Below are 24,125 nucleotides of genomic sequence, written 5' to 3'. Positions count from 1 at the left end.
CTTCTCTGGAGAACCCTAATACAGAAGCTCTGAATGTAAACTTAGCCAAGACCAAAAATAAATTTGACTGAAATATGCCTCTTAAAAAAAATCCCGGTTAAGACATGGCAAATTTCAAGGCATTAGCCCTTGGATCTGTCCTTTACCAAATGAGAATATTAATATCCATCACACGAAGTTGTTGGGGGCTCAAATTAGATGACACATAAGGTGGTTGGGGAGATGGGTTACACAGGTGATGGGGATTAAGGAGGCACTTGTGATGAGCAGCGGATGTTGTATGGAAGTGTTGAATCACTGTATCACACACCTGGAACTAATATTACACTGTATATTAACTAACTGTAATTTAAATAAAAACTTAAAGGAAACATTGGGTAAACTGCTAAATAAATTGTTCTTATTAATTGTAACTTTTATATGAGGTAACTCATGCATGGTGATGGCCTTAGAACAAAGATCTCACCTAATCCCACTTTGCAATAGTTGACAAGTGAAAGACCATTATCTCCCATAAACATACTGTAAATATGTGCACACACTGTATACATACTCACCACACAGACACAGACACTGACATACATACCTGTTTTGGGGAAAAATAATGAAGCTGACTGTTGAACTGTTAAACATTTTTTATTGTGCAGGCTTTAATCTTTACAGGGCATGCAAGATAAAAAAGTGTAAAATATATCAGTAAGCATATAAAATTTCAGCAATCTTTTGGACCAGCAATTGATTTGCATGAGGGATTAGAACAGACATGTCTTGGGATACACAGTTTACAGATTGAATCACAAAGCAATTTCCCAAGTGATTTTCCTCATATAAAGATAAAAATATCTTTACACTTAAAAAGTATGCAATATACTACATTTTCAGTTATGTACATGGTTTAAAAGTAAAACTATGTCCATGCCAGTGTCTGTTTTAAATGCAAAACTTAGACGTAGGTAACAGGTTGATAATTAAAGTGTCAGGAAAACTAGAAGAGATGAAAAATAAAATCAAGCAGAGTTCCAATAGGTGTATGAAAATAAAAATAAAAGCATATAACTGAAGGTTAAAAATAATGTCCCCAAGGTCAGACTCTTGATATGAGCAGGAGGAATAAAAAGCTTTTAGATGTACCAGGCAGCTTTCTGTATGACTCAGGTTTACAGGTGAAATTCCTCAGTTTGAGTTCAGAAGAATTTGATTTTATTCCAGCAAAATTACCTTAATCTTTTATTACTGCCTCCCCCCCCATCTTCTTTCTGAGCAAAGTGATGCTTGGATTAGGTCCAAAGCTCCTGGCAGGGGGAGGGGCTGTGTGTCACAGCATAACAGTTACAAGTGCTTTACTTTGAAGGGGGTCACATTTGCAACAACTCTAACAGTCTCACACAATGGCCTCCATTTTATGAGCCCTTCCCCGGAGGCCCACTGATCAGCTGAAAAGGGAACACAATGTTCAGCCACTAAACCACCCCAGTGATGGATTAGTTTGGAGTCAGGAAAGCATGATTATTCTTGAAAATAAACGAAGCTGAATAGACATGCTGACCTCATTCAGCTGATGAGAGGCAGGGAAAGTTGGCTTCCACTCCTGCCAGCCCACAGAGGGCTCAGTCCCATTCGTCCACCTTAATTCGTTTCATGGGGTTGATGTAGACCATACTCGATATGGATAAAGATGCTGCGTGATCAAGTGCAGACATACACTTCATCCAACTCTGTTTCTGAGAGTCAGAAATAAGCGTGGAGAATGGATTTTCTAATTTTGGTCTTCAGGGAGGCTGCTGACCTAATGAAAGTTGATGAGTTGGACCCTATTTGAAAAGGAAAATGTGAAGAACAGGAAGGCACTTAGGTTTCATTATCTATATAACAAATATTCAGGCACAGAAAGAATCACAGGTTAAAATTTCAAGAAGTGTAGGCCTTAGTTGGAACATGTGAATGCAGATTATGTTTTCTAACTTGATAAAGATCACTAGATCCAATTGGATCATTAAAGTGAATGGCAACAATCTACTAACGCTTCAGATGGTGGGGCATGAGTCTGCTTAAAACCTGCCCACATACCTGTACACTTAATGGCCATAGCCAGGAATTCTTCCCTTACCATAAAAAGATCAACATTTTAGAATAGGCACTTGTGGTTGTTCTTTTTTTTTCCTCCTCAGTTCTTCATATTTCTCTCAAATTACCTTTCAACAATAGGTCCATATCTCAGCCAATAAAAACAATGGTCCACATGCAAATAAGAATGTAAGGAAAAAACTTTTAAACGGGTTTAAAAAATTGAGACCACCAAAAAAAAAATAGATAAAATAGCTCAGAAGAGAGAAATAATAGTTATGAAAACTGAGTGATTTTCTTTGTTCTGAACCAAGAAAATTCATTCATATACTGTTGCTGTACCAGCAACTTGAAACTTGAAATTGGCACCAGGAAAATTAAAAGGAAAAAAAAAGAATCAGGTATACTTCTATCCTTAAAATGTCATTTATATTTCTTTCTGCATGTTGATGCGAATATTGCTGAATATTTTGCCAACAGCCTCAAAGAACGGGTCACAGAAGGTGTGGACGTAGATGGAATAGACACGGCTGATGCACTGAATCTCAATCAGGAAACTCTTAATGCACGGTACAACTGCCCAAATGTGCAGGAAAGAAAGAATTGCAAAGTAAATGCCCCAGATGAGTGCCATTGGGATGCCAAAGAGGGCAGACAGCAAGCGGTAAAACCAGTATTTTGTCACAGTGAAGGTGGTGAAGCTGGCCTTCCAGATGCCATCGAAACTGTGTGTTCCTTCTGGCTCTGCAATCACATCTTCAAAATCAATCTAAAAGGAAGAAGTGACAGAATGTGAGCTTACAATAGAAGAAAAGAGGAAAAACACTGCTGAGTATCCATAAATACATATTAGCTTTTATGTACAGGTTCTGTGTGAGATGTTTGAAGGTACCCAGCAGCATCAGCATCACTCTGAACTTGCTGGAAACAGGTATTTGGGCCCCACCTGGACCTTATTGCATCTCTGGGGGTGGAATCCAGGAGAATTGCTAACATGTTCTCTAGATGTTTCTTTAAACTTCCTGCCTTTAAGTAAAACTTGGCAACATGGACAAGTATACAAGGTGCTCAGTAAAATGTAAATGACATGACCTAAGCTAATTGTACTCCAACACAACTACACACACAGTGTTGAGGGGTAGTTAGTGCATAGTTGATTGCTGACTCTTTGAACACTCCATTGGTAGACTTTTTTCAGCAAATTGGGTCACTGTGAGCTGTGAGGACTCAAGAAGTCTTCATAGAGTGGTGGGATTGGGCAGGGCTTGGAAAATGGGGTATGATTTGGAGAAGAAAGAAGAAGGGACCTTGGAAATGGTGTGAGTAAGATCCCAGGAGCAAGGAAGAGTGATACAGGGAGTGTCACAGGCAGATAGACCCATGTGGGCACAGCTAGAAAGGCAGGTTGAAAAGCCAGTCTCAATTTTATTTTATACACAGTGGAGGATCTATTGAAGATATTGGAGTGTGGGAATGCAGCCACAATCAATGTGGTCATTTATCAAGATGAATTTGACAACAGTGTACAAAGCCGGAGAAAAGAAACTCAAGGCAAAGAGACTGTTGTTGTATCCCAAGTTTGAGATGGTAGGGCCCAAACTGGAATTGTGGCCAGGAAAAAGAAAATAAAAGAATGAATTTCAGGGATGTTAAAGGAAGACCCCACAGGACTTGGTTACTTCAAGGTTAGGGAGAGGGAAAAGCTTAAGATGAGCTTTGAGCTTTGAGATTCTGATTTGCCAGCTAAGGAAAGCTGAGGTGACATTAACAGCAAGGAGAAAGTCAGAAAGGAAGGCAGTTAAAAACATGTTAAGGGAAAGCTTCACTTTTGAATTAAACAGTAAAGTTTTGAATAAAGAAAGATGCAAATATCCATGGCTCACACCAGTGAATCCTGTAGCAGTCCCTTTTGGTGGCCACAAGGAAGTAATCAAATGAGTTTGCAGTACATAGCACTTAATGGTAACCAAGTGCTTCTACTTGCATTGTCTCCATGTGATCTGGGGTTTCAAACCAATCTGAGAAGGTGGGTTGTTATCCCTTTACAAAAGAAGGTACAGAAGTTCAGAGAGGTGAAGGTGACTTGCTAACATGAAGCAAACAGCAATGGTGGGACCAGAATGCAAACTTGACACCTTTCCCAATACCATTCTCTCCCACAGTTACCTAAACAATGAATTCTCAGGAGCTTTTATCTCTCTGGAAGGATTTATATAAACTCAACTGAAGCATAGGATTAAAAAAATTACCAATAGAACAGTAGGACAGAGCCAGCTCAACTGCTTGGCAAAGGCAGGTATATGGAGGGATCTAATGTAGTTTGAAATCCAAACAAGTTGATGACTGCCAGCATCATCAGGAATCCAGGCAAGCTCAAGATTAGGGAATGAGGACTTGGGTGACTCCATGGAGCTTCTCAGTGCCAAGATGCCACCTTTGATTCAACACAGTAAAACTTCTTTTGGAAAAAGTACATGATGCTTACCAATAGTTAAAGTTTATTTTCTAGAACATTCTGTTTCTTATCTATTGTCCAGTGCCTTAATAATGTAATATGTAAAAATGGTATGTCTACAATTATGTAAATGAAGTTAAACAGATTTATTGTCATTCCAATTTCTTCTTTGCCTATTTAGATCTAGACTCAGAGGTAAACATCTACTTGTGTGTTTTAAAAGATTGCATGAAATATGTGGCAATTCAGATCAATCCTTTAATGACATTTCTGTGCACTTTACGTAATTGTCTACTATGGGATTTTGTTCTGACATTGCATTTTCCCAAAGCTATTAAGAATAAAAGCCTGTGGTTTTTCTTCATGCAATTGCAAGGTACCCAATAGTTTTATTTTTTAAAAAGAGACCTTATTTTGTAAACGGATTTGGTGAAGTCAAAAATAATACACTAGAGCAGACATTCTTAATATGGGGTCAAAAGATGAGTAATCATTGTCCATGAATGCCCTGAAATGGGAACATACATTTTGAGTGTACAGTGGGAGAGGGTACCTCACTTTTATTAAAAAGTAAAGAAAGTATTCTATCAAAGGAGGGCAGGGAGCACTTTGCTGGAGTGGGGTATTCCTATCTCTTTACAGAGCAGAGCTTGAAGCATGCCTGCCTCGAGAATCTTTTCCTAGGGAAGGGATAGTTACTAACATTTGTTGACTTGCTATTATAATCAGACACTGTTCTCATTTAACTCACATCAAGTCTTTTTTTTTTTTTTTTGTTTTATTCGACAGAGATAANGTGAGAGAGGGAACACAAGCAGGGGGAGTGGGAGAGGAAGAAGCAGGCTCATAGTGGAAGAGCCTGATGTGGCTCGATCCCATAACGCTGGGATCACGCCCTGAGCCGAAGGCAGACGCTTAACCACTGTGCCACCCAGGCGCCCCAACTCACATCAAGTCTTAATGTATTATTCCCACTTTATAGGAAAAATGCAAGGTTCAAAAATGTTAATAAATTGTCCAGATAGATAAGAGGTGGATTTGAGTTTTGAATCTGGTCTGAAAGATACTGATTCTTTCTTCAATACCACATCACTTTAGAAAAATATTTTTCAAATTTTCTCCAAGGCAGTTTTGCTATTTCATAGTTAAAAGGCACATTAACAAAAAAGAGTTAGCTGAATTTTACTTTTCTGGTAACTGTAATAATTCTCAAAACATGGTCTCTGAGGACAATGTTGCGATGAGGTTATGTACATCATATATACAGTTGGTCCTCAGTGAAGATCTCTGAACAAATGAATGTGGGTAAGATTTCTTGATAACAACTTAATTTTTCTAAGCATAACTATAAATGCATTTTTTAAAAAGATTTTATTTATTTATTTGACAGAGATAGAGACAGCCAGCGAGAGAGGGAACACAAGCAGGGGGAGTGGGAGAGGAAGAAGCAGGCTCATAGCGGAGGAGCCTGATGTGGGACTCGATCCCAGGACCCCGGGATCACGCCCTGGGCCAAAGGCAGACGCTGAACCGCTGTGCCACCCAGGCGCCCCTATAAATGCATTTTTTGACAAACATATTGGAAATTCTTAACTGCCAGTGAGCATAATTTATCTTCAAGTGAATTTAGGGCAGGTCTCCAGGGGTGGATAGCAACATGACAAAAATAACATGTTAATAATTATATTCAGTTTGTTAGTTGCTGTTTTAGTCCTGAAAATTTAAGATGGCTGAAGATTACTAAAAGTATAGCCAATTGGATGTAGCTGAGAAAAAGAAAGTAATGCAGGTTAAGGAAACACATTGGAACCAGAAATAAAGCTTACTTTCTTTCTACTTCCATTTCCGCAACAGTAATAGTAATAGGTTTTTGTGAGTACATGAGATAATTTATGAAAACTGCTTAACATGGGTATACAGCATTACAGTATAGTAAATGCTCAATAAATAGCATTAAAAATTTTTTTGCTGTGGGTGATTAAGCTTTTTAATTGACAATTATAGCAGAAACTATCAACCACAAAGCACCAGTGGCTCAAAAGAACTAATTTCCAACTATAATGATCTTCACCACAATTCTCTGAGATGCATACCATTATTTCCATTTTATAGATGAAGATAGTGTAGGAAGTTAAAAAATTGCTCAAGGTCACACAAATGTTAAGTGGCAAAGCTGAAACTTGTTCAGCTTCAAGTGTGAGCTCTTTTTGCTTTTGTATACCTGGGGTTACAAGCCCCTGTAATAGTCTTACTTGCTTCATTTTGACCCACATAGATATGCTTCCCAAAACATTTGCATTTTGATTATTAAAGGAATTACTTTTGATAGTGTTTCCATTTTAAGTTAGGACATCTAGTAACTAGGATGTTTTGCATTTTTGGTACTGCTTGTATTTTCTTGGCCCTGCACAGTGTGTTCTCACAATCCTGGGCACCCAGCCAAGAACTCTCACTCTAATTGGCAGATAAGGAAACTGAGGCACAGAAGGATTAAAATGGGCCAGACATTCTCAAGGTCCCAAGTGAATCAGTGGAAAAGCTGAAATTAGAACTCTAACTTCCTGATTCCCAAGCCTAGGTCTAGCCCTGTGCTCAACACTATATCCCTAGGAACTTACATCTTTCTCACCATATCCCTTCTCCACCTATCCCATTCATATCTCCAGGTCTCCTGTAAGTTTCTCATTACCTTCTAAGGCTTTGGCTTGATAGCTATATCTATGTGAAGTTAGAAAAAATGTCCTTTTTACAGCATGAACATGAACATTTCTGTACATCTACCTAGGGTGAAGAAAACAGGAGGGAATATTCTGAAAAATATTTTCATTGCACATTTTGATATGTATTGATAATGCACTGAACCCAATAAAATTCTGCTAGATAATCAGTCATTCCATATAGTTAGTTCAAAATTCCCCATCACCCAAAGCACAGTTGCTTCAGCATTTTCATAGATGTTTAAAGCTAAAGGAATCCTTAAAGAAATGGAGTCCCATTTAAGAAATTGATGGCCAAAGCTGTCAAATGACTGGATCAAGGATACCTTCCCACCTATGGCAGACACAGGATTGGAATTCAAGCTTAGGAACTCTACTGGGCTCTTCTGCTACTGTCTGCTACACATCCCCTGTCAGTCTAGCTGCTACATTCTGTAGCCAGTGCAAAAGAGAGGCTTGCGTTGGAACTTGAACATCATCTTGCTCTCAAGAGGTCCCATAGGTCTATTGTTGAATGAATGATGGTGCTTCTCTCTGGCAATCCCCAGTGTGCTCATTGTTCACATCCATCATTGGCTGATTTACCCTCATTAAAACTATCACTCTGGAGTTCCATTTCTTCAGGGACTTATTCCTCTTACTCCTTAATGAGAGTAGGTCTTGCCTAGACTGGAACCTTATCTGCTCACTTAGATTTGGAGCAGGAAAGGAATTAGAGATTTGCTTTAAAACAAAAACAAAAACAAAAACCAAGAGATGCAGGTGTCAGTTTTTTCTTAAAATGAGATGCCTCAAATGAGGTTGACCTACACCTCCAAGAACTGATTTTCTGTTTTGTAATCTCTGGAACAAGTTGCCCTTCAGTCAAGAATCATTATGCAGACCTCAAGATCAAAGGCATAAATGTGTTTCAGTGCTATTTCTATGTCTTAATAGATGCTTTATAGGGAACCAACAGTTTATATTACTAGATTTTTATAAATGACATTAAATTCCTTTGTGCAGCATTGACTTATGATGCTATAATTTTGGAAACATATGTCAACAAAAATCTAGCAGCAAATGTCAAGAAAAGCAATCTGTCTTGTGTTTTGATAATACTTTATTAATGTAATAAATTTAGGAAGGTTTCATCTCATTAAAAGTATGTCATGGACATATTTAAAACATTTTTTATATGTACACAGGATTAATAAAATACAGGGTCATTTTTTGTCCAAAAATCTGGACATTTTATTTCTGAGGAAGGAATTTTCAAGAAGGAAACTTTAAGTGCATTTAGGATCTCATAATCAATGAAGCTTGAATATTTTGTTTCTATGTGATAATAGCTTTTTAGACTGTTAGTGGAAATTGTGAATGTACTGGATATACAGAACACATAATTAACAATGCACAAGATGTTTACAGAAGACTTATGTGTTGTCTGCCCAGCATCCACAGAATCCTGATTTATTCAGGTAATAGCAATAATCCTTTGATCTCACAGATCAGTTAGGTTGGTTTAGACTTGCCAAGGTAGTGTTAGTCTCCTTGTGAGACACTGGTTTAAGGAAGCCATGTGGCCCAGTTCTGGCTAAGTGGAAACCTGCTGGGTGGGATTTCCAGGAAAGCTTTATCTCCCTTATGAAAAGAGACAGAGGTGCCTGATATGGCCCTTTGTCCTTTTATCCTGCTTAGAATATGATGTGTTGTTTTGATGTAGGGAAGTCATCTTGTGACAATGAGGTGCCATGTATGTTTTAAAGGCCAAGAGTATAAAAGATGCTGCTTTTGCCATTGTCAACCTATGAAAACAATGCCAGTAGCTGTCCATCTCTAGACTTCTTAGGTAACACATATATACACTTATTTTTAAGCCACAACTGTTCAGATTTTCAGTTACCTATGGCAGAAAACATTCCTAAGTGATATAGTAACTAACAGTCTTCTCTGTTGGTTGACATAGTAGTTGTATGTCTCCACATTTAGAGATCTGAGTTCAATATCTAACCTCAGCATATCTTTTTAGCACTACTAGACTCTATTTCCAGAATATGCTCCTAATCCGAATATGCTCCTAAACAGAAAATGTTTGCTTCACATTAACAATTAGTTTTAGTAAAGCATAAATAGGATGATAAATTAACTATGAAAGATGGGGCGCCTGGGTGGCACAGCAGTTAAGCGTCTGCTTTCGGCTCAGGGCGTGATCCCGGCGTTATGGGATCGAGCCCCACATCAGGCTCTTCTGCTATGAGCCTGCTTCTTCCTCTCCCACTCCCCCTGCTTGTGTTCCCTCTCTCGCTGGCTGTCTCTATCTCTGTCTAATAAATGAATAAAATCTTTTAAAAAAATTAACTATGAAAGAGACAAATTAATGTATTTTGTGATAAATAGCATCTAAGATGGCTCCCAATGATTCCTTCTCCCCTACTTCCTGGTATTCATGCCCCATGTAATACCCTCCCCTTGAGTGTGGGCTGGAGTTAGAGATGTTCTAAATAATAAAACATAGCAAGAGTGTTGGGGTGTCCCTTCCAAGATTAGGTTACAAAAGAGTGTGGCATCTGTCTTGCTTCCTTTCTTACTCTCTTGCTTGCCTGCCCAGCTAGAAGCCAGCATTATGCTATGAGTTGCCCTATGGAAAGGTCTGTGTGTAAGGAACTGAGGGAAGACACTGGCCAACAATCATTGAGAAACTGAGGCCCATAGTCCAACAGCCTGGGAAGAACTGAATCCCGCTGTCAACCATGTGAGTGAGCTTGGAAGTAGGTCCTTTCCCAGTTGAGCCTTGAAGTGACTCCTGATACCTGGGTTGCAGCCTTGAGAGGCCCTGAGCCAGAACCACTAAGCTAAGCCACACTTGGATTCCTGACATGCTGCAAGATAATAAATGTTTGTTGTTTTAGGCCACTGAATTTTGGGGTAATTTGTTATGCCACCATGGATAATTAAAACAATTCCAAAATAAACCACCTTTATTTTGAGTATCATTTCTTCTTTTTTTTTTCATTTATTTTCCACTTCATTTCTCTTTCTATTAGATAATTCAATTCTTATGCTTATAGGAAATTATATGCAGCGAATGTATATAAATATCCTGGTCAAGCTCTATTACAAAGCTGTAGTCATCAAGACAGTATGCACAAAAACAGACACATAGATCAGTGGAGCAGAATAGAGAACCCAGAAATGGACCCTCAACTTTATGGTCAACAAATCTTTGACAAAGCAGGAAAGAATATCCAAAGGAAAAAAGACAGTTTCTTCAACAAATGGTGTTGGGAAAATTGGACAGCCACATACAGAAGAATGAAACTGGACCATTTCCTTACACCATACACAAAAATAGACTCAAAATGGATGAAATACCTAGATGTGAGACAGGAATTCATCAGAATCCTAGAGGAAAACACAGTTAGCAACCTTGGTGACCTCAGCCACAACAACTTCTTGCTAGACACATCTCCAAAGGCAAGGGAAACAAAGGCAAAAATGAACTATTGGGACTTCATCAAGATAAAAAGCTTTTGTACAGCAAAGGAAACAATTGACAAAACCAAAAGACAACCAAAATAATGGGAGAAGATATTTGCAAATGTCTAATCAGATAAAGGGCTGGTATCCAGGATCTATAAAGAACTTATCAAACTCAACACCTAAAGAACAAATAATCCAGTCAAGAAATGGGTAGAAAACATGAACAGACATTTCTCCAGAGAAGGCATACAAATGGCCAACAGACACATGAAAAAATGCTCAACATCACTTGGCATCAGGTAAATACAAATCAAAACCACAATGAGATACCACCTCATACCAGTCAGATGGCTAAAATTAACAAGTCAGGAAATGACAGATGTTGGTGAGGATGTGGAGAAAGGGGAACCCTCCTATACTATGGGTGAAATCTTGCCATTTGCAGTGACCTGGATGGAACTTGAGGGTATTATGCTAAGTAAAATAAGTCAATCAAAGAAAGACAATTATCATATGATCTCACTCATATGTGGAATTTAAGAAACAAAACAGGATCATTTGGGAAGGGAAGGAAAAATAAAACAAGATGAAATCAGAGAGGGAGACAAACTATAAGACTCTTAATCATAGGAAACAAACTGAGGGATGCTGGGGGGTGGGAGAGTGAGGGGATGGGGTAACTGGGTGATGGACATTAAGGAGGGCACATGATATAATGAGCACTGGGTATTATATAAGACTGATGAATCACTGACCTCTACCTCTGAAACCAATAATACATTAGATGTTAATTAATTGAATTTAGATAATAACAACAAGAACAAAATAAATATCCTGAAATTCAGTCTCAGGGCAAAATATAGAAATATATGAAAAGGAAAGAGCATTTTTAACTTTCTTCAATTCACATCATACAGAATGTTAGAAAAGTTTTAGCTATTTATGGTGTGATCATTCATTACCTAAAGTGGCTTGGATTTATAACCAGATATGTACAAAAGACTGAGTCAGCTCCATATAGAAGGCCCATCACCAAATCTGGAGTCTTACACTTAATACTTGTGAGTGAACTAGCACAGGAGTCCCCAGTTCCTAGGGGTTCTCAGCAGAACCATGTGGCAAAGGAATCAACTGGGGGAGGGTGCTTCTAAAAAATGCAAATACTCAGGGGCCCCTGGGTGGCTCAGTCCTTAAGCATCTGCCTTAGGCTCAGGGCCTGATCCTAGGGTTCTGGGATCGAGCCCCGCATCGGGCTCCCTGCTCTGCTGGGAGGCTGCTTCTTCCTCTCCCACTCCTCTGCTCATGTTCCCTCTCTTGCTGGCTGTCTCTCTCTCTGCCAAATAAATAAATAAATAAATAAATAAATAAATAAAATCTTTAAAAAAATGCAAAACTCAGGCCCCATTTCATTCTCAGGTCAGATTCTCTGGGGCGGGACCTGGGGAATCTGTATTTTTAACAATATTTCTCTTTTCTCATGCAAAAGACTAAACCAGAGTTATGCCTGTCCCTTTGGATCTAGTAACAGCTCCTTTTTGTCCATGCTACTCTTTTCCCTCCATGCCTTGAAGCCCTAGTTGGCTTCCTGCTTCTCTTTGGAAGCTCCTCATATGCTGGATGGCATCTGGAAGTTGGTGGATAATGAATGGAAATTCCCTTTGAAAAGCTTTCCCTAATTTAAACCTATAAATATGTATTATTGGACAAGGATGAATGACTTATTTATTATGAAAAACACACTAACTGGCAATAGAAATCCTGATTTATTTTCATGATTCTAAACCCAGTATAAACAAAAGTGTATTTAAAAATATCAAATATGTACTTCTAAAATCCTAACGTATGTACCAAACCCAGTCATCTAGAAAAAAGGTTTAGACTAATTGCAAGCTCCCTTCACTGTTCTCACACATATTTCCAACATGTTGAGCAGCCTTTGAAGTCAACAGAATGAATGTGCATGAATGTGTGGGCGCAGAGAGGCTTGAGAACTAGCACAATTAAATGTTACCAGAACACAGGAACTTTGCCCTAATGCCCATGTGTTTTCTCAGGGGCAAGGGCAAGTACCCATGTGTTTACTGGGCCAGACTGGCACCACTGAGGGAAAAGGCTGCAGTGTTCTTGCAGCACCAACTAAAAACAGGAGGTCTGGGTTGTGTCAATGCCTGTACTTTCTTGGATTCCCAGAGCATCCCTATGTAGCCCTAAGAAAAATGTAAACCTGGGGTGGGAACACTGACATGATTTGGGCTGCCTTGGGTGGCATAAGAACACAGGGTTGCCTCCTGGGGAGGAAGGGAGATGTCTGCATTACTAATCAGGGTTTCAAGCTGGAAGAGGTTAAAATGGGGTATTTATCTACCTCTCAGAGTGAGAGGAGAGGGTTGAGGTGCAAGGGGAGGCATTCAGAGGAGATCTACAATCCCTGACTTGGGCCTCTAGCTGGGACCCTTGAGTCTGTTCCTTTGGACTGACCTTCCTCGTGTTGCTTTCCAGACATTATAGAAGCCTCAGAATAATGATACTTCACATTTATAGTGCCCTGCTTCACAAACTTGTGAAGTTCTAGGTTATCTTCATAATAAGAATGGAAAATAGTCTTTTATTTTCCCACTAAGAAGAGGTCACTTTACTAAGAAATGACTGGACCAAACCAGGACTTAAGGAAAGTCTGGGTCTGTTGCACACATCTTGGTATCTTCCATGATACCTAGTAGTACTATGCACACATTAATTAGCAAATAAATATTTCTTCAATAACTATACTCTTTTAAAGGAGCTATGAATGTCTCTCAGAAGGATACAGGCATATATATATATATATATATATATAGCTTTTCACTAACCATCATATTATCTCCTATGAATTCATTGCCTGCTGTCACAAGTGCACTTTTATTTATCTATTTTTTTGGTATCCCATTTTATTCAAAATGATGTTCTTATTTACCATAGCCCTATAATGCCATGACCATTCTGATCAACATGAAGTGGAGGGTTAGTTATCATTTAGGTGACTTGGGCATCATGGAAAGGGGCAATTCAAGCTCTGAAGTCTTCACCTTTAGGGAAAGATATTAAGAAAATATTTATTTAGAAATATTTAGAAAGAAAATATTGATTAAAGGACGTTTTTGCTTGATTGGGTTTTGCGCCAATGATCTGAATAACTACAATTGTGTAAACCTGGCCTAAAAGCAGGGGGCATACACTGGAGTATGGTGAGGTGGGGTCTCGGAAAGGAAGCAGAGGATCAGCAGAACACCTCAGCGGGGAATGGATAGGTGAGGAAGGGAACTTGCTTTTTTCCCCCCATGCTTCCTTGTCGTGTGTGTGTGTGTGTGTGTGTGTGTGTTCCCAGTGCAGGAAAGGAGGCCTACAAATAATTTGTACTTAGAATGAATATAGGTGACTGTGTTTACTTTCCTGGAGGGAGTATAAGAAGAGGTACAGAGAAAGGCAGAGCATTAGGGTGGTAGATACAGTTGACCCTTGAGCAACATGGGTTTGAACTGTGTGGGTCCAGTTAAACACAGGGGTTTTTTTTGGATAAATACAGTACAGTACTGTGAATGTGTTTTTTCTTTCTTATGATTTTCTCAATAACATTGTCTTTTCTCTAGCTTACTTTAAGAATATAGTACATAATACACATAACAATCAAAATATGCGTTAATCGACTATTCATGTTATTGGTAAAGCTTCTGGTCAACAGTAGGCTCTTAGTAGTTAAGTTTTGGGGGAGTCAAAAGTTATACATGGATTTTTGATTGCACAGAGGGCTGGTGCCATTAGTTCAAGGGTCAACTGTATATTCTGAGGCAGCAGACTTTTACAGAGGCCTTGGAGTGCAATAACTTACGTTATGGAGCACTATGTACCTCGCTGGATTCACATTACATCCTGTATGTATGTAAGGAGCTGCAAGGCAGGAGTTATATTCCCTATTTTACAGACTAGGAGACTGAGCCTCAGGGAGGTTGTAATCAGTGACTGGGCCAAATACAGGACTTCTGTCTCTCAGATCCTCATTCAGTTCTTCCTCTATCATACCATTTTCTTTAACCCCACACCAAAATTCTCGTTCTGTTTATGCAACCCTGCTCATTCAAATGGAGTCACATAGGAATTTCTGAATCCACATGCTCTGGTTGCTCTCCCTTGCCTGCACCCATGCTTCCCATCCAAACTGATAGAAAATGCCTCCCTGACTCAGCAAATAATGATGTTCACCAGGACAGAACAAGTGATTCAAGCCAGAGGATGTGGCTGTCCTCCTGCTGTCAAGCTTCCATGCTCAGCATTACCCTCACTCCCCAGCAACCAAGCTCCTCTATAGCCAGGATCCCTGGGTCATTTATTTGACTGACTATTGGTTACCAAGGTCCCCATTGCCTTGTCATCTCTCCCTGGTTGTTCCAAATTTACTATAACATTATATCTTATTCCATTCCTGTAGGGCCAGTGGTTATCCAGCATTATACACTCAAGAAGTTTCTGGGGATGTTTGTTAAAATGCAGATTCTTGGGATTCTGAATCAGTGGTTCAAGGGTAGGGTCCAGGTATCTTCCCCACCCCCCGTTTTGATGCAGATAGTCTGGGGAGAACACTTTGAGGAACAAAGCCTGCCTTAGGCTTCATTTTCTGGCAGGTGAAAGGCTCTGAAAAATCTGACACTCATTTCTGTGTGGGCATGATAGTAGGTTAGTTACTGTGTTGCTCCCTACTTTTGAGAGGCAGTATTGTCCCCTGGTTGATAGCACCAGGGCTGGGTTTGAATCTCAACTCTGCTATGTTACCTCACATAAGCTAAGCCTGTCTTGTTTCTCACCTGTAAATTGGTGGTAAAATAGTACTTACTTCATAGGATTGTTCTGTGTACTAAATGACTTAACTTATGCAAAATGTTTGGGATAGTGCCTGGGCAATGGTCAATGCTACATCAGGAGCTTCTGACCCAGGCACCCCAACCAGGAGAAGAGGAAAGTGTCAGGGATTTGAGTAACTGTTGGAAGAATGGAGGAGATATTTTGGAAAAAGAGAACCTCTTGGCATTCCTGGAATTATTTCAGGCAGGTGAATGCTTATTTTGCATTCTGCCATTAGGCAAACAAGAAGGATTAGGTCATCTCTATCAAGTGCATCAACCTTCTGGAGTTTATTATAAACATAAGGCACACGGCAACCAAATATGCCCTGGGGAAGAAGATGCCCCAGCTGACTGAGCTCCAGGATTTGTCAGAAAGTGGCACCAACATGAAGTAATGGGACTCTCTTTGCTTTAGATTAATTCCTTTTTGCCTTCTTTTTCTTTTTCATTCATTTAAAGTAACCAACAGGTTTTTCCATCTTTTGCTCTTCTTAGGAGAAAGTGTGAATTACCCTATGGTTTGTATTACACTTTGAAAATTTAAGTTAAATTTCCCTGTTTTTTTTTTTTAAGATTTTATTTATTTATTTGACAGAGATAGAGACAGCCAGCAAGAGAGGGAACACAAGCAGGGGGAGTGGGAGAGGAAGAAGCAGGCTCACAACGGAGGAGCCTGATGTGGGGCTCGATCCCATAATGCCGGGATCACACCCTGAGCCAAAGGCAGACACTTAACCGCTGCGCCACCTAGGCGCCCCGTAAATTTCCCTGTTTTGATAACAAAGATATACATTCCTAGTTGCGCCACCTAGGTGCCCCGTAAATTTCCCTGTTTTGATAACAAAGATATACATTCCTAGTTTACATCCTGTTATGCATTGAGTTGTGTCTGCCTCAAAAAGATATGTTGAAATCCTAACCCCCAATAATTCAGAATGTGACCATATTTGGAGATAGAGTCTTGCAGATGTAATTAGGGTAGGTCATACTGGAGTAGGGTGGGCCCTTCATCCAATATGGCTGGCATCCTTATAAGAAGATGGTAATGAAAAGACACACAGGTAGAAGGTTGTGTAATTGACTGGCGTTAGGTAGCTGCAAGCCAAGGAATGCCAAAGATTGCCAGCAAACCACCAGGAACTAAGAGACAAAGAAAGATTTCCATACATGTTTCAGAGGGAGCATGGCCCTGGTGACATCTTGATTTTGGGCATCTAGCCTCCAGAACCATGAGACTATAAACTTCAATTGCTTTAAGCCACCGAGTTTGTGATACTTTTTAAGGTAGCCCCAAGAAATGATTATACATCCCTTTTAAAAATTGCTAAAAACTATCCTCCATGATCAGATGATTTCCAGATTCCAGAGTGTTACCATACTTCCTCGGGGAGGCTGTCCACCCTTTTTTTCTGGGATCTCAGGTAGAAACCTAAAACCACATTTGGTGTACCTGCAACCAGCTGGTTCTGAGCCTTCTTCAGGAACTTGGAACCACCTCTTCAGTCTACATGACCTCACATTTTTATGATCACAAAAAGTGCCTAGCGGCAGATGGCTCAGTACTCCTTAAACTGTGACAACGGAAAATAACTGCAGACATTGCCAAATGTCGCCTAGGAGGGGGTGCAAAATTATCCCTAGTTGAAAACCACTGCTCTTTTGATTCCTTATTTAAATCTTCAGGCTTCTGGTATCGATTTGGTGGCACTTGTTGATGTTGAGTGTCACCAAATGAATGACATGGAACAGTGAACAGTGTAAACATAGGCCATGCAAGGGTTAGTGATAGGAGCCTTGAGACTGAAGCATTGAACTTGAACAGGAAGGAGTGATACCTTGGGGAGACTTATGTGTGCCATCCTTGAGGAGAAATAACTCAGCCCTTGGAAGCGTTGGAAGTTCTCTTTCTTAACAGAAAAGTCCTGTTTTGGTTAATGCATTAAAATCTTATTCTATCCAAACAGGTAATTATAAGGATTCACTCACATTAGTGAGCAAGCCTCACTTGTTTACTAAATTCTGTGTTTACACTTGGGAGTTTGTTATTCTTTTAAACTTCTGGGTGTGTCATGAGACAAATATGAATGATTACCACACTAAAAAAAATAAATAAAACTCTTTCCATTCTAACAAAGATGCAAGAAAGGGTAATGTCTTCACCATTTTCAAACTACCCGTTGGTTTGCATAAACATTTGTTTGAACCAGAGCTTTTTAAATAGTCTTAACTTCTTTTCAGTTTCTACAATTCACTTCCTGATGGCAGAGGTTGTTTCCTACCCTTCAGTCAAGTCAAACTAGGGTTACTTACAGCTTTCGTTTTACCTCACTCCTGGAACATTTTTCCCTCCAGTGCTTGGAGTCTGTTTATTAAACAAACAAAAAATGGATGAAATAAATCTCTGCAGGTTTGAATATTGCTAGGCAAGTGAGGAAAAGGATCTAAACTAGAGTTCTAGTCAGGTCTAAGCAAGGATAATCATAGCCCATTACGTAGCTCCCAAGACACAGCGCCCAGCCTCTACCCTAGGGTTTCTCTGAGCCCTGTTAGCATTTTGGGCTGGATAATCCTTGTTGTTGGGGTGAAGGTAGAGGTGCTATCCTGTGAACTGTAGAGTGGTTATCAGTATCCCTGTCCTCTACCCGTTAGATGCCAGTAGTACCCCTTAAACTGTGACAACGGAAAATAACTGCAGACATTGCCAAATATCCCCTAGGAGAGGGTGCAGAATTATCCCTGGTTGAAAACCATTGCTCTAGGAAATCAGAATTTGATGTGATGAGATAGGACTTGAACTTTAGAAATATTTATAGCCTAGAATGCCTGTGTATTTATTGTAGGAACTTTTGGTTTATAATACTGTGGCCTTGTGAGTTCATTCATTCATTTATTCATTCAATATTTATGAAACAACTACTTTTTGAGGTTGGAATAAGTCAAACAAAGAAACAGAGCCAGAATAAGGTTGATGAGCTGGTTATGGGTCATTGAAAAGGGAGTAGTGCAAATGAAATAGAGATGGCCTCTGGCTGCTCAAGCTCACTCAGGAATCTTTACCAAGGAGAGGTGATGTCCTTCTGTGGTGCACTACCGTAACTGTTAAGGAAGAGGAATTCATTTTTTTGCTCTTCCCCAAATCAGTAATCATGTGAGTGTACACTGGAATTTTGAATAATTTCTTTCAGGACAGTGGTCCAAACCGTACCCTGCTTTAGGGCCTTTCCACCTGCTGTTGGTTTTGCTTAGAACACTCCTTCCATCACTCTTCACGTGGCTAACTCTGAGTTATTGGTCATATGTTAACCTAAATGTTCTTTCTTCAAAGACTTCTTTCTGGTCTCCACCCCTTTTCTCACCTGGGTGTTTTTATCATCCAGCATATCTGACATTTATTTAATGGTTTGAGTGAGTGAGTACGTGTGTGTGTGTGTCAGAGAGAGAGAGAGAGAGAGAAAGAGAGAGAGATTATTTCTGCTGCTAGCCTATAAGCTCCCTGGAATATAATAAGTACTAAGTTAATATTTGCTGAATTAATGAATGAATTAGTGAATGCTTCCATTTGCTACATTATATTTCTCTCTTTCTTCTATTTACAAGAGCAATAACCTGATAAAATCTCCTTCAGGAAAGAAGTTCTGAATGTCTTATTATGCTGTCCAAGGGTTAGTAATTGCATTTTTTGATTGCATTAATTTACTCTAACCCAGTCACAGTAATTTTGGTAAAAAAGTGATCAAAGGTGACTAATGACAGTGAAGACAGATCAATTCAGTTTTTGCTTCTCGTGAAATTTGGGTTCAAACCTACAGATGTAGGCATAGCTTTGCTTAGGGAGCTGATGAGTTCCTGAAGAATGTTCAGGTTGTCTGAAATTCAAACAACTTCATTTTTACCTTCAGAATCATACAGCTTGGGTGCTAAGTGATGGGATTAAAATCATACAGGCCCTAAATTTGAAACTTTTTATGGATCAGAGAGAAATAAGCTATAGCTGGCTAATGGGAAAATCTGACTCAAAGTAATAGTGCTTCTGCTCTGTAGTTCTTAGTCATCTGATTCAATTGCTCACAGATGGGATGTTTAAAGAACTTCAGAAAAGTGGCCACATGAACTTGGTGAATTTGACAACTGTCAGCACTCGGAAAGTCTGAGCATTTTTTATTTAGCTAGACCTTTTTAAGACCATTGCTCTAACTAAAGTTGCAAGTAATGATGCACTCTGTTATGTGAACTAAGAGGAATTAACTGGTTACAAAAAAGATTCCTGAAAGTTTGCAACCTACTTTGGAACTGATTTTCTCATCTATCTTGGAACACAAACATCCCAATTTTGAGGCAAGGACAATAAAAGGGATTACACAGTGGTGAGCACAGATGAGAAGGGAAAATGAAGTCCAGCTCTTGATCTCTTTAGTCCCAAATATTTATTTGTGGTATGTTTGCATTCAGCATGCTATCTGTTGATAGCTCAGTATTTCAAAGATGACTTAGCTAAATCCCACAGCCTGAGTATTAAGAATGAGAATGACCATTGGTAAAATCTAGGAAGAAGGTAATAAACGTAGCATAGATGAGGGGTCTTCCACCATTCTCTCTGAATAGACTTCATGCACCTTTACAGGCTTCCACTCTTTTGTGAATACTGGTCAACTGGATCATGGGATTTTAGAAATGAAAGCAACTAGGGACCATCTAGTCTCTTCTTGATTGCTATAGGTGAAGAAACTGCTGTCCATAGGGTCCAAGTCACTTTTCCAAGGCCGAGGTAACACTCGAGGTCAGTGTCCAAGAGAGGGGCTAGAATTCAGATTTCTTCTGAGGCTCAGTTTCCCCATCTGCTCTGAAGAGTGACTGGCATCAGTAAAGTACTTCTTAGGGACTTGAGGTCTGTTCTCTCTGCCAGGCACTGGAGAAATGAAGGAGACCTGCCTGTCCCTAGGTCCATTGAAGCTTCCTGTGGCTTCTGCACCATTAGGAGAAAAACCAGTGCATGTAGTTAGCTCCATTCTTAGTATGCCTGAGCCATGAACCCAGGTAGAAAAAGGGGGGATAGGCATGATACTCTAACCAGATGATCTTCCTCTTGGGGAGAATAGAAAGAACAAGCAAAAGAAAGGGGAAACAGTAGGGCTGGATTACATAAGTGACATGAGATTTATCCCACATACGAAGTCAGTCTTTTGCAGTTGCTATAGTAGATAGAGTTCCAGAAAGTATTTTTTGTAATAGGAATTTGAGAGACAATATCATATTTCAATAAAAATGTTAGGGATTCCCCAAAATGAGGATCTAAAGAAGTAATAATTTCCCCGCTGTGGCCCTTATGGTCCTGAAAGTTTTATCATAGCACATGTTTTTATTATTAAGAAATTCTGACTGAGAGTCTAAACCAGATTCAGTTCCAGCTCTTACATTAGCATCACCTGGGAAGCTTTCAAAAACAAAACAAAACAAAACAAAACAAAACAAAACAAAACAAAACACGGTACATAGGCCTGGGCCCCATCATAGATCAGTTCAATTAGAATTTCTAGGGTATAGAAGTGGGATAGACACAACAGTATTTTGAAATGTTCCCCAGCTGATCTACAGCTTGGGTAAAGAACCTTTGGTCAAAAGTCACAAAACAGCCACCTTTTGCAGAAGCCATACTCTCTCATGAGTTTAAATCACAATAGGGGTTTATACAAGCTGAGAAGTTGTATGAATATGCAATGCATAGGAGGGAGGGGATGGACAGGCTTGCCATAAAGATAATGTTTCATACGGACCTTTTGGTACATACAGTGCATGCATTTTGCGGTGTTCTACTTTTAGATGTTTACCACTTGCATTTTCGACCACTGTTTAGAACAATGCTGTACTAACACTACTCTTTGCCCCAAAACAAACCAGGTATCCTGCTGGAATAGAGGAAAGTGTTCGTATGTATGACAGTGCTTAATTATGAGACTGTATGTGAATGTTGTTATAGGCCTAATTGTAATTGTAGAGGTAGAGGGATTTGAGAAGTCACATAGACAAGAAATTTAACACACAATCATTATAAGACAACTGCGACACATTCCTGGGATTAGTCACTCTTATTACTTGGAATTTCTTCTCCCAGGTAACCTAATACTTTTCTTAAAAACTACATATACGGGGTGCCTGGGTAGCGCAGTTGTTAAGCGTCTGCCTTCGGCTCAGGGCGTGATCCTGGCGTTCTGGGATCGAGTCCCACATCGGGCTCCTCCACTGGGAGCCTGCTTCTTCCTCTCGCACTCCGCTGCTGTGTTCCCTCTCTCGTTGGCTGTCTCTCACATAAATAAATAAAAAAATCTTTAAAAAAAAAAAAACAAAAAAACTACATATACAACCTTTCCTCCTTTTTCCTTGTCCCAAATGGTGATTGTGTCCGAGCAGTCTTTTTCTTGCAAGTCTCTTAATAGCCTGGCATACCTAAAGACAGTTGTCATCCCATGGTGCCTTCCCGCTCTTCTAACAAATTGTCCAGACAAAGCGGTACCTCCTCAGCCATACCTGAGCGTTTCTCTTCATCTCTTATCTCCTTCCTTTTGCTCTTCCTTAGGATCTTTCTAGCGTCTCTACTTCCCTCATAAGATCAAAATAGGAACCCATTCTTAATAAGTCTGTCAAATAGCAAATGAAGTAGAGAATCTTGTAGGTGACATTTCTTCTAATTGCATTGTCCTTTTGATTCCATTCATTATACTTCCTTTAAACTATCATTAAATTGTTGAGATGTTTAATGTTTATGAACAACTAGTAGATTTAGTTTGCATTCCCTATCGCCCAAGGGGAATGGAGCACAGTGGATTCATTTAAGGGCACATTTACAATAGTGATTATCACCCTGGAGATCTTGGTCCCTTGGGGACTGTGGAATTATGAGCATATCCATTATACTCACAAGCATCTTGATTTTCCACATCACAAGCTCCCACAGAAATGACAACCCTTTCCTGGTATTTTCTTATTTTTCATAAATTTACCCATTTGTTTCCTACTTAACATCTATGCTTGTTATTTCTAGTCATTTAACATCTCATTTTGTATATAAGTCTTTATCTCATTTTTATGGGTTATTGGTATTTGTCAAAATCACTTTGATGTTATTTTTATTACAGATGTTAACAAGGTCATTGTAATTGGTGTCATTTGTAAGTTGTGAGTCCTCTTAACTTGTTCATTCCAGTCATTGATAAAATAGTAAATGTGCTAGGACTGTGGTCCTGGCTGTATGTTAGATACCAGTCACACCTAACATTCTTATTACACATCATCACCCTTTTTTGATGGTTACTTCATAGTCCTAGCTATTCTTACCTGATTAATGATCCTGATTTCCTAGCTTGTTGATAGGGAAACTATCTGGAGTCAAACTAAGAAGTCTTACTTTTATACTTGTTACAGTAAATCCACCTCCTCTTACAGGAGGTGAAAGAAAGCAGCACATCTGGAAAAGGAGCTAACATTTGTCAAGTGAAACACTTGACACAAACATTGACAATGAAATGAATGATGTCTGATCCTTTCTAGAGACATCTATGTGATTTGTCTTTTTCTTTTTTTTTTTTCTTCTGAGAAGGGATCTGAGATCTATGAAAGACCAACTCTAAGGTACAAAGAATCTTCTGTGCTGTTGGAATAGTGGATATTAATGGTCACCACCTCCCAGCTAGTAAAGTCAGAGCTCTGTGTACTTAACATCTAGAAATAATAAGGGAAAAGAGAGGGAAAAAGAGGCTTGGGTTTCTCAAAGCTTTTGTCTCCTTCAGGTGTGGAAGGTTTGGATTTTTCTTCAGGGCTGTCTCCTGACCTAGTCATTCCTCTGATGTTTGCCTTTTCCAGAAGCATATGGGTGGTCGGACAGGGAGCCCTTTCATCCCTCTCTTTGCAAGGAATTTCTCATGTGGCCTGAGATCCACTTGTCAGTCTTCACATTTCTGCCCCAGTGGGCAATGCCAAGCAGCAGTGATGGCATCTCTTGGTGTTCTAGGAATTTGCTTGCTCTGCCTGACAGATACTTAGGAGTTTAGCCTTATCTTCAGGCCCCAGGAGACCATCCAGATGCCATAGCTTGATTACTGAAGGCTCAGGAAAGGTGCATCTGTGTTCTCCTCAAACGGGAGATCAAAATAAAACTCTTAATAATGAATATATACACAGAACATATTTTCTCTTTACTTTGGTAAATAGAGTGAATGTTTTTGGATTTCTTTATTAATTATTTGGATATGCTTTTTCTTAGAAAGTTTAAAATGTAGCTGCCATAGGGGAAAGGGGCAAAGAAAGACACTCAATAATGTAATCCTATTGTCTTTTCACTCACAGGAGACATTCAGTTACTTAACAAAGAATTTCAGATTTTTTTCAACAGATTCAATTTGACATCCATTTTCTGCTGGCAGACTCAGTGTGGAGCCCTGAGATGGGTACTGGGCAGCCACAGTCCTGGGGTCACCAGGGTGCCACTGTCCTACCCTGAAGGACTCAAAGATGCAATAGGAAGGAAAGTGGGGGAGAGAAGCATGGGGATAGAGAAGCAGA

General features: G+C 39.5%; 1 protein-coding gene across 3 annotated transcripts in view; it reads right to left on the bottom strand.

Moving 5' to 3' along the window:
- Positions 1–617: 617 nt before the first annotated feature.
- Positions 618–24,125, bottom strand: part of CAV1 (caveolin 1) — a 35,838-nt gene continuing 12,330 nt past the window's right edge. For 2 of the 3 annotated variants that reach the window (XM_002917417.4, XM_011222615.3), the window contains exon 3: positions 618–2,833. In XM_002917417.4, coding sequence (XP_002917463.1) covers positions 2,492–2,833 — 342 coding nt within the window. In that variant the 3' untranslated portion in view covers positions 618–2,491. Of the gene's footprint in view, positions 2,834–4,428; positions 4,499–17,896; positions 17,935–24,125 lie in introns of those variants that run through there. The other variant, XM_034670949.1, reaches the window with a different exon arrangement.

Source organism: Ailuropoda melanoleuca, chromosome 1, assembly GCF_002007445.2.
Source record: "Ailuropoda melanoleuca isolate Jingjing chromosome 1, ASM200744v2, whole genome shotgun sequence".
Lineage (NCBI taxonomy): Eukaryota > Metazoa > Chordata > Mammalia > Carnivora > Ursidae > Ailuropoda > Ailuropoda melanoleuca.
This window is presented reverse-complemented; position numbering and strand designations above follow the sequence as displayed.